Source organism: Microplitis mediator, chromosome 5, assembly GCF_029852145.1.
Source record: "Microplitis mediator isolate UGA2020A chromosome 5, iyMicMedi2.1, whole genome shotgun sequence".
NCBI classification, from domain to species: domain Eukaryota; kingdom Metazoa; phylum Arthropoda; class Insecta; order Hymenoptera; family Braconidae; genus Microplitis; species Microplitis mediator.
In genome coordinates this window covers 15434011-15444525 of record NC_079973.1, presented here as the reverse complement: position 1 = coordinate 15444525, position 10515 = coordinate 15434011, and the positions used below count along the sequence as shown (strand labels likewise).

General features: G+C 38.1%; 2 protein-coding genes across 2 annotated transcripts; both read right to left on the bottom strand.

Moving 5' to 3' along the window:
• Positions 1 to 453: 453 nt before the first annotated feature.
• Positions 454 to 1071, bottom strand: LOC130669001 (uncharacterized). The gene has a single exon (XM_057471637.1). The coding sequence runs from the start codon at positions 1069 to 1071 to the stop codon at positions 454 to 456; it is 618 nt and encodes a 205-aa protein (XP_057327620.1).
• A 2409-nt stretch (positions 1072 to 3480) lies between these two features.
• LOC130669000 (uncharacterized) lies at positions 3481 to 4335 on the bottom strand. Its single transcript, XM_057471636.1, has one exon. The coding sequence runs from the start codon at positions 4333 to 4335 to the stop codon at positions 3481 to 3483; it is 855 nt and encodes a 284-aa protein (XP_057327619.1).
• Between the last annotated feature and the right edge of the window lie 6180 nt (positions 4336 to 10515).

The following is a 10515-nucleotide window of genomic DNA, read 5'->3' as shown; positions in this document are numbered from 1 at the left end:
TAAAAATCGCGAACACAAAAAGCGATTTGTCTCAATATATATATATATATATACATATATATATATATATATAATATATATATTTAGTGGTTGAGGTGATAATATAAATCATTAAAACCAACTAATTAATTTAAACAAATGTTTTATTTAAATAAACGTAAGTAACACAGTGATCGTAAGTATACAGTAAACAGAAAGGAGCCTGGATGCGTGTGTACAATTCCACGGTCTATTACTAATTGTCCCCACCAATGTGGTAGAGATGGATAAATGAATAAATCGATGTTCGACGGAAACTGTCGAATTTTATCGATCGCGTCACCTAGTAGCAACGCTACAGAACTCCCTTTGTTTTTTCTTTTTTTTTAATTTAATACACGATAATTAAATGAATGAATATAATAAAGTGGTGAATTATTACTTGGTAAAAAAAAAAATTAAATCGCGTAATTTTTAAATGCTAAACCGGACTCGGCGTTTTTGGGTCTCGGTTGTTGTGTTATTCGGATGGGAGTTTGTTGTCATCATCGTCGTGTCGACTGAATTTGCCTCGTAAACCGGCTTTAATTTGTCCACAGAAATGGCGATTTGTCGTCCACGAAAATCGACGATGAAATATTTGTCATGTCGGGTTATGACACGATATGGACCTTCGTACGGCACTGAGAAAGATGGTCCAACCTGGTCATTCCGTACCAGTACGTGGCTGCAAGTACTAAGGTTCCTGAAACAGAAAACAGAATGCTTGCCGTGACGCAACATTTCGGCCGGTGCAAATGAATTGAAATGACGTTTTAATGTGTTAATGATGTCATGAGGTGAAATTTTGTTACTGGGAGTGAGTAACTCACCAGGTAAACGAATTGGCTCACCGTACACTAATTCAGCCGGGGTCGTCTGGATGTCGTCTTTCCAAGCAGCGCGTAAGCCGAGCAAAACGGCTGGTAATGCGTCATACCATGACTCTTGGTGACACAAAAGTGCTGATTCCAGCTGACGATGTAAACGTTCGACGAGACCGTTGGCTTGCCGGTGGTACCGCGTGGTATGTAAGTGTTTTATTCCGTACATTTTCATCAACGATTGGAATAACGACGATTCGAATTGCGGACCTTGGTCCGAAGTAATGCGTTTCGGTACTCCGTGGCGTGAAATCCAGTGCAGCGATAGTGCATGTGCTATCGTTTCTGCGGTTCCATTAGACAACGGGACAGCCTTGGGAAACCTCGTGAATCGGTCGATGATCGTTAAACACTGGTTAAAGCCTTTTGATATGTTTAAAGACACTAGATCGATGTGTATGTGCTCGAATTGTTCAGTTGGAGGTTCAAAACTGGCGATCGGCGATGACACGTATTTCTGAATTTTATTTTTCTAGCAATCGATGCAAGATTTCGCCCATTTTCGGCAATATTTATTAATCGACGGCCAGACGTATCGTTTAGAGATCATTTTTAATGATCCGTTGATTCCGGGATGAGCTAGCGAGTGCAGTGAATTAAACACCTTCTTTCTCAGCGGCTCTGGAACATATGGACGCAGTGTCACAATACAGTGCAGGTCCGTTATCAAGTTGTATCGTCTTTAAATTTAAAGCAGTTGTTTGACGTAACAACTGCTGAAGTTCATTGTCGGTTTGTTGAGCGTCGGCAAGTTCTTGCGACGTTATAGCAGTGGATACTGCTTCGACGCGTGACAATGTGTCAGCGACAATATTGTCGGTATCCAACACATGTCGAATATCGGTGGTAAATTGACCGATAAAATCGAGTCGACGAAATTGCCAAGGCGATACTCTTTCGGTGCGCTGTTTGTAAGCGTGCTGAAGCGGCTTGTGATCGGTGAAGATTGTAACATGCCGGCCTTCGAAAATATGCCGAAAGTATTTTACAGCCTCGTAGATGGTGTTCAACTCGCGGTCGTATGTCGACAATTTTTAAATCGAAGGAGACACTTTTCGACTGAAAAATGCCAGTGGTTGCCAGTTGTTATCCACTTTTTGTTGTAGAACGGCTCCAATACCGATTTCGGATGCGTCGGTGAATATTGCCCAGTCAGCATCGATTTTAGGGTGTACCAACAGAGTAGCATCCGCGAGAGCGCGTTTAGCTGACTTGAAAGACTCTTGAAGTTCAGATGTCCAGTTGACTGGATGAGAGCCTTTGACTTTGGGTCCTTCCAAAATTTTATTTAACGGTGCTAGAATTTCTGCAGCGTTTTTGATGAACTTCCTGTAGAAATTCACTGTGCCGAGAAATCGACGAAGAGCTTTTACGGTGGTAGTAGGAGGCTCGAAATTGACAATAGCCTCTACTTTTTCCGGTAACGGCTTGATTCCATCTTTGGTGATGAGATGGCCGAGAAATTTTACTTCCGGTAAACCAAATTGGCATTTTGGTACATTGAGTACCAGTCCGTATTCACGGCAACGCTCGAATAGAATTTTCAGATGCTCCATGTGTTGTTTTTCATCGGTAGATGCGATTAAAATATCGTCAATGTACAGAAAGACGAATTCAAGGTCGCGAGCGACCTCGTCAATGAATCGTTGAAACGTTTGAGCCGCGTTTTTAAGCCCAAACGTCATAAACCGGAACTCGAATAGTCCGAACGGTGTAATTATTGCCGTTTTCGGCACGTCCTCCGGTGCAACGGGTATTTGCAAAAAAGCCTTTGCAAAATCGACTACTGAAAAAATGTTTTTATCATGTAAAAATGCGGCAAAGTCGTCGAGATATCGTAGCGAATATTTATCGATGAGTGTTCGATCGTTAAGCGGTCGGTAATCACCGCACGGCCTCCATTCTCCGGACTTCTTCTGCGCTAAATGAAGTGGTGAAGCCCAGGAACTGTTGGATAGTCTGCAAATACCTTCCTCGATCATTTTTCGGAACTCTGATTGTGTGATTTTCAACTTATCTGAAGCCAGGCGTCTTGCTTTGCACGAAACTGGCGGTCCAGGTGACGTTTGGATATGATGCACCGTTGAATGTTTTCTAGTTTGACGCTGAGTAGCATCAGGTCTTGTAATATCGGTAAATTCTCTTAATAATTCCATATACGCAGAATTACCATCGACTGCTTTAATATTAGTTTCTGCCGATGTCGTGTGAGAATTTCCGGGTGTCAATAAACCAGTGATGCCATCACGAAGGCATTTTCACTTTAGGTCGACTAGTAAGTCATAATGACTTAGGAAGTCTGCACCTATAATCGGCTTAGCGACGTCAGCGACGATAAAATTACATGAAAAATCACGGCGAAGTCCAAGGTTCAATTTAATCGATTTTAAACCATAGGTTTGAATTATCGAGACGTTTGCGGCATACAGTTGATAGCCTATGGGTGTGCTATTTGATTTCAGCCAGTCACGTGGAAAGACAGATAAATCGGAGCCGGAATCGACAAGATATTCCGTTCCTGTAGTTCGATCTCGGATAAACAGGCGGCGAAAAATAGATTGAGAATCATTAGCCGCCTCTACTGATTCTCGTTTAAGTTTCCCTGCCATTTGCAGCCGGGAATGCACGATCGGGCATTTTTACCGTGCTTGTAATGGTACCAGCAGAGATCAAATTTCTTCGACACACGTGATCGTGATCGTGATCGACTTCTGGATCTGCCACGTCTAACTGTCAAGTTTTTCACTTGATTCGTGAGTTGCGCAATTTCTCTGCGCAGTGCAGCAATCTTGCCGTGCTCAGCGGTTGATGGTTGATTTGCTGTAGCAGCGGCAACTTGAGGTTTGAGCGATATCCGCTTAACCATACGGTCAGCTGACTCGGCAAGCTTGTCAAGCGTTGAGTCGCTGATAGCTTTAAGACAAACTTGAATCTCATTTGGCATATGCGAAAACCAACGTGCTTTGATGATGGCGTCATCGATACCGGGTACCAGTGTACGCAGATGACGTAAATGTTGCAAAGGTGTCCGATCGCCAAGTCTCTCTTTGTCGAGGAGCTGAGTGATCCGTGCTTCTTCGGATCTCGTGAAGCATTTCATCAGAGCGGCTTTTAAATCGCTGTACGGCGTGTTTGCTGGAGGATTGATGATGGTGTCTTGTACTTCAGCAGCGATGCGGGTTTCAAGCAGCGGTATCACCAGGTCAAATTTGGCGCGCTCTGTTGCTACCTGATATGTTGCAAACTGCGCCTCAACCTGCGCAAACCACAGTTTCGGATTCTCCGTGCTGAACTGAGGTGCTTTGATGTTCACGGCCATATTTAATTTAATTGACGTAGACGACGACGATCCTGATAAATTGGATTTAAATATGTCTTCGTCAGATGACTCGGATTTTACTTTCTCGTCGCCGTCGATTTTCGATTCTGACATCACCAACTGAAAATGTCTTTTATTCGGTATTGTGCTACCGAAAGATTATCGATGACGCCCGGCGCAGGAATGTGCAGTCGGCGAATCGGCTTAATCCTCGATGGTATTTCCGGCAACGAAAAGAAAATTATAAACGACACTGCACGAAAAGTTGATTAACAATTTTTTTAAACAGCTCGCGAACACTTTTATCACAACTCGATTTGCACTAATGGTCCCTCGAATTAACACTGATGCGGCATAACGTCCATAAGATGCCCAGCAATGCACCAGCGGCGATAAAAGATAAAGAACTGAACACTGACAAAACAAACCAAAAAATATATCACTGCACTAATTAACTTAGAACAAATTCACACAAAAATAACTGTGAATACAAAAATCACAATCTCGCCGAGTAATCGGCAACGCGGCACAAATATTCGCGGGAAAACAACACGAGAACTCGCGAAATTTTTGCACTGTGTAATGCACGTGTTCGACGCTTCCCTGAAAAAGAGATCACGTCGGGGTCACTTATTTAGTGGTTGAAGTGATAATATAAATTATTAAAACCGACTAATTAATTTAAACAAATGTTTTATTTAAATAAACGTAAGTAACACAGTGATTGTAAGTATACAGTAAACAGAAAGAAGCCTGGATGCGTGTGTACAATTCCACGGTCTATTACTAATTGTCCCCACCAATGTGGTAGAGATGGATAAATGAATAAATCGATGTTCGACGGAAACTGTCGAATTTTATCGATCGCGTCACCTAGTAGCAACGCTATATATATATATATATATATATATATATATATACATACATACATACATACATATATATAATTTGATCATGAGACCCATTGCAATAGGCCAATTTCTAAAGAAATCTACCTAAAAAGCTTATAGTTCAGAAGAATCGCGATCGGCATCAGTCATCGCTCACGTAAAATGCTCAATATCATTTTCTGCGAAGATACAAATCTGAATTTTATTCGTATCTTAATTAGATCTTAAGATAGTTCGTGACGATAAATTATAAATTATAGCAATAATTTATAAAAAAAAACCATTTTTTTCCGTGAATTCTATTCGGAAAGGATCCACTATACACAAAAAAACAGCGCAGCACCAGAACAATTATTTACCAAGTTCTACACAATTAAAGTTGGTGCTTAAATTTATACCCCTCAAAAAACACGTTTTTCAACCTTCAATTCTAACGATCTATATGTTTCGCGTTCGAATGCGATTTTTTCAAACACAAGTTATTCATGTTTTAAATTTAGGGTCAATACTTTATGACCAGATACTAGTGCTTAATTGATGTATTTAGAGTGAAATGCCGGAAAAGACAGAGTTCATAAGTTTGTGTGATAGATTTTTACATAATTTTGAGAAAACTCCATAAACTTATATAAAATTTTATAAAGCAATATTTGTCGGCCTTGATGATAATTATATAAAATTTTATAAATTTTCAGCAAATTTTGTGATTTTTTTTTTTTGCTGTGATGTGAAATTTACAAAATCGTATGTAAAATTTTGCGAAATATCAAATAGTTCCACAAAATCGTATGAAATTTAATCGATAGAACAACTGCGATACTAAACTTTATAATTTTAATATTAAAAGAATTTCAACTGTCGCAACATTTTCTTTGTTATCTTAAATAACATTTTTGCTATATCATTGAAAAAATACAGTTAATTTTTTTATGCTCACGCTAATGATTTAATCTGAAACGTCTAAATAATCTATTATTGAGTCTACCGATTATTTTGGCTCTAATAATGTTTGACGATTTGTTGTTGTTTACACGTTTTTGAAAATTCATTCTATTATTGTTCTATTTTAATAAATAGATGATAAAAAACTATGACTCAAAAATTACATCAGTATTGCGTAAAATACTGACGTGCCACTGATGTGAAGGGACGATTTGAGTGACATCCATATTACGTACAACCGTGACTTTGCTACTGACATAAATGTATGATTTAAAAATTATGTCATAATGATGTACAATAATGACTTTATTACTACGTAACAATGTGATGTAGATCTTATGCCAAAAGTACGTAATATTTAAGTCACAACTGTGACGTCTGTGACGTTACATTGCCGAGGGGATGGAGTTTGGGGATGGAGTACGTGTAAGTCGGTGTGATCGTGAGAGAAAAAGTGAGTAAGTGTGTCGAGTTGAGTTTAGTGGATAATGAATAGAGAGTATATGGAGTATAAATGTGTATGGTAAGATAAATGTGTGATAGAGTACGTGTACGGTATGGGGTATGTTTTTGGAGTGTCTGTGTGATGGAGCGTGAATTTAACGGGGGATGTCTAGCTGTGTCGCGGATAGTGGCCAAGATAACGTGCCTCCCGACCAGTGATGACGACTAGGCCAAGGCTTACCCCTCGGGGTTGACGTGGTGATTGCGGAGGTGCGACTGAGATGTCACCGCCCCTTCGTGGTGGTACCCGGAGTTAGCTGGGGTACGTGTACGTTTATTGGGGGGATGGCAGGCCTCGTTTGCGATGCTCGAGGAAGCAAACAATTCGCTAACTTCGGATATCACGGGGAGTGACATTACGGGAAGGCCCGTGAGTCCACGGCTTGTATGTTTGTGAAGGTAAGAATGGATGGAGAAGCGAGAATGTGGGATTGAAAGAGATGGAGTGGAGTTAGCGAGTTAGAGTGGGAGATTATCGCATAACAGTTGTGTGGCTGCCGTTGAGGAAAAAAAGTTGAGACTTGGCGTCACTCGTGTACGAGTCGACCCAGTAGTCGAGTTTGGAGTCTGAGAGTAAGCGGTAGTGAGTCGGAGAGTCACCATGGTGGACCTTGACCGCCACCCCAGACTTTCGTCGTTTTGGAGCCGGTAGCCCTGTGCATGGTGCTCTTGGAACCGTCTGTCGCAGTAATTAATCGTCGTCAATTACCGCATTATTTCATATTTTATTTAGTAGTGTATAAGTTCTGTAATTCATCGTCGTCGAGAGGTTCCCGATGTCTTGCCCAGGTATTTATTGGCGTGATGTACCGAGAGTACTGGACCGCGGGTCTTTTGGGCCCTCCGTGTCGCTCTCGCGTCATCTTTATTGTATTTTATTTAGTTTTGTTTTGTTATTTTACGTCTTTTCTATTAGTTAATTCATCGGCTTCTTTCGCATTGAAAGAACCGCGACCCTCTCTCCACAACCTAGCATACTGAGCGCACCAGGACATGCCGCTTCCACCGGTCATGTCTCTCATCTCCAAAGGGTATAGTTGTTAGGTTTTAAATTACGTGTACGTTAAGACTGGTTGCCGATACAGGGGAAAGAAAAGTCGGCTGGCGCCCGTCAGGATCTGGAGGAGATGAGAGGGGTGATTGGTGGGCGAAGTGTAACGTAGCCCAATTTCGTGTAATTTGAGTTTTGAGTTTTTGGAGTAAATTTATCGGGTAAGAATTTTGAGTAATTATTGGGATTAATTGAGTCTTAAGAAATATTACGTTACACGTCATACAAGAGTGTTGCTTACATCAATATGATGTCACAAGTTTTGATATCATACTAAATTCGTGTAAAACGTCAGATTGATGTCAAATTTACATAAGATGCCGTGGCATTTCTATTACCTACGTATGACGTCAAATTAAGGTCATGTGTACACTAGACATAACATGAGCACTAGAGGTGTACACATTTAAATCATGAACTTTCAGAGAAATTTTGACAATCTTTTTTACAATTTAATGCAATTTAAATAACTAGTAAAAATTTGATCTGACATTTATATTTAATGAGATAACAAAATTTAACCGTAAAATATATACTTTCTTGTATTTTATTTGTAATTAGATTCTGGTTTATTTGTTTTTAGTTTTTGTAATGTATATTGAATCTACCAGTTTGTTTTTTTATTGCTATTGTTATTATTGTAATTACAAATGTACTCATGTCGACATTATTAATTAATTTAATTTAACAGTAAATGATAAAAACGTTTTATTAATGTTAATTAGTAGTTGATAATTCTTTATATAGAGCCACTAACTAAGTAGTGACTAATAGTCTTTTGGATAAAGTTTTTTTTTTCAAAATATTCATTATAAATATTTTTTTCATTTTAATATATATTTTTCTATTTTTAATTTGGAATACGACGCAATAAAAAATAATAATATTGTGACATAGAAAAATACTTTGATGATTTAGTTAGTACGGAATATCACGGTTGCTATAATCAGAATTATTGATTAAGAGATTTTGACGTCTTGTATTTCATTATGATAACAAAATGAGCATTTAATTTTTTTATACTTTTTATGATATGATATGATATAAAAGAGTATGAAGAGATATTTTTATTACAATTATTTTATGAAAAAACCTTTTGATAATTCGATTTCTTTTTCAATATGATAATTTTCAATTATCCATAAGTGCATTTAAATTTAATCTGGAAACCAGTTGATCCTGCGGGCAAACTTCAACTATTCACTACTATCGAAGTCACCGAGTTTGATAACTTTATCATACATGTATTTTTCAGTTTTTTTTATCTTCTATTTGAGAATAAAAAATCAAAAAAATGGTTGATCCTACAGGCTAGCCCCAAAACTTCCCGCTGTTTTCGAGCTCTTTGAACTCAAAAACATTATTTTCGTCATATGTTCGAGCTCTCTGAGCTCAACAGTACCATTAAATGCAGTGTCGAGCCGATCGAGCTCGAAAAAAGTAACGCTTCATATAAATCTCCGAAAATTCGAGAAATTACAAATAACCAATAACGATTGTTTTTTTAAGTTATACTCACGATTATGCTCGATAAAGTAAATGATTTTGCACAGAATTTGATAGAAATGATCAAGATGAAGAGTTACGTAAGCTTTAAATGGAATCATTGAATATATGACAAATCCGGAAAAAAATGTCAGAAACACTGATTTCTCAAAATTTTTAACTTCCCGCTAAGGAAATTGTAAATTTTCATAAATTCGGGAAGTTATTGTTTTCACCCCGATTTTCGAAAGTCGAGTTTTCATCAGATGTCGGCGTTTTGAGGTCCTAGGAAGCTATTCTGAATATTTTCAGAATGATATCCGAGTGTATGTATGTGTGTGTGTGTGTGTGTGTGTGTGTGTGTGTGTGTGTGTGCGTGTGTGTGTGTGTGTGTGTGTAAACTCTTTGTAACTTTTTAACTAATGAATCGATTTGGATGGTTGAGGTGGCAATCGAAAGAGCTTGTTGGTTTTCAAATTTCCTGAAAATTTCAGATCATTAGATCAAGTAGACTCGAAAATATTGGTGAATTACGAAATAAAAAAAATTTTTGTTTTAGTTTTTTAGTGATTTCTCAGAAACGACTGAAACGATCGACTTTATAAGCCGCGTCGAATGCCACCTCAACCATCTCAATCGGTTAATTTGTTCGAGAGATATCGTTGGCGAAAGAAATGATAAAAAACGGTTTTTTTCGATTATCTTTGAAGGGACTCATACAATCAATTTCAAAATCTGATCAGCTCTATAACTCAATAAAACGCGCCAATTGCCACCTCAAACGTGAAAATCGGTTGATTAGTTCAAAAGATATCGGCGCTAAAAAATTCAAAAAATAACATTTCATGTTATTTTTTCCGGATAAATCAAAATATAATGTGCTAAAATGTGTCTGGAATCATACCAACTCTTTCTCAATATAGTCTCTTTCGATCATCAGATAATGTCATATAACTTGTTCCTTAGGTTTAAACATATTGTCAGCAAAAAATTGAAAAAACCCAGTCTTCAACGTTTTTCTCGGATATTCTATATATTATTGCTCTGACCTAAGTCAAAACTCATTCAAATCTTGATTTTGATCACTGACATTGATTTCTGCTTCAATACATGTACTTTAGAGAACATAATCGAAAATAAAAATTTAAAAGTCTTCTTCATTAATGATTCTTAACTTTTAAACTCTAGCATAAAACGTAACTTGTTAGAGCTTGAAAAGCTCATAAAAAGACGATTGCACGTAATAGCATTTTCGAGCTCGAAGAGCTCGAAAATATTTTCACAGTGATGTTTTCAAGCTCCTTGAAGTTTTGGGGCTGGCCCGCAGGGCCAACTGACGCCTAGATTTTTTATGATGATATTATTTAAATTAACGAGTCAATTGCAAAAATGAATGTGGCAATCATCAAACATTATGAAGCC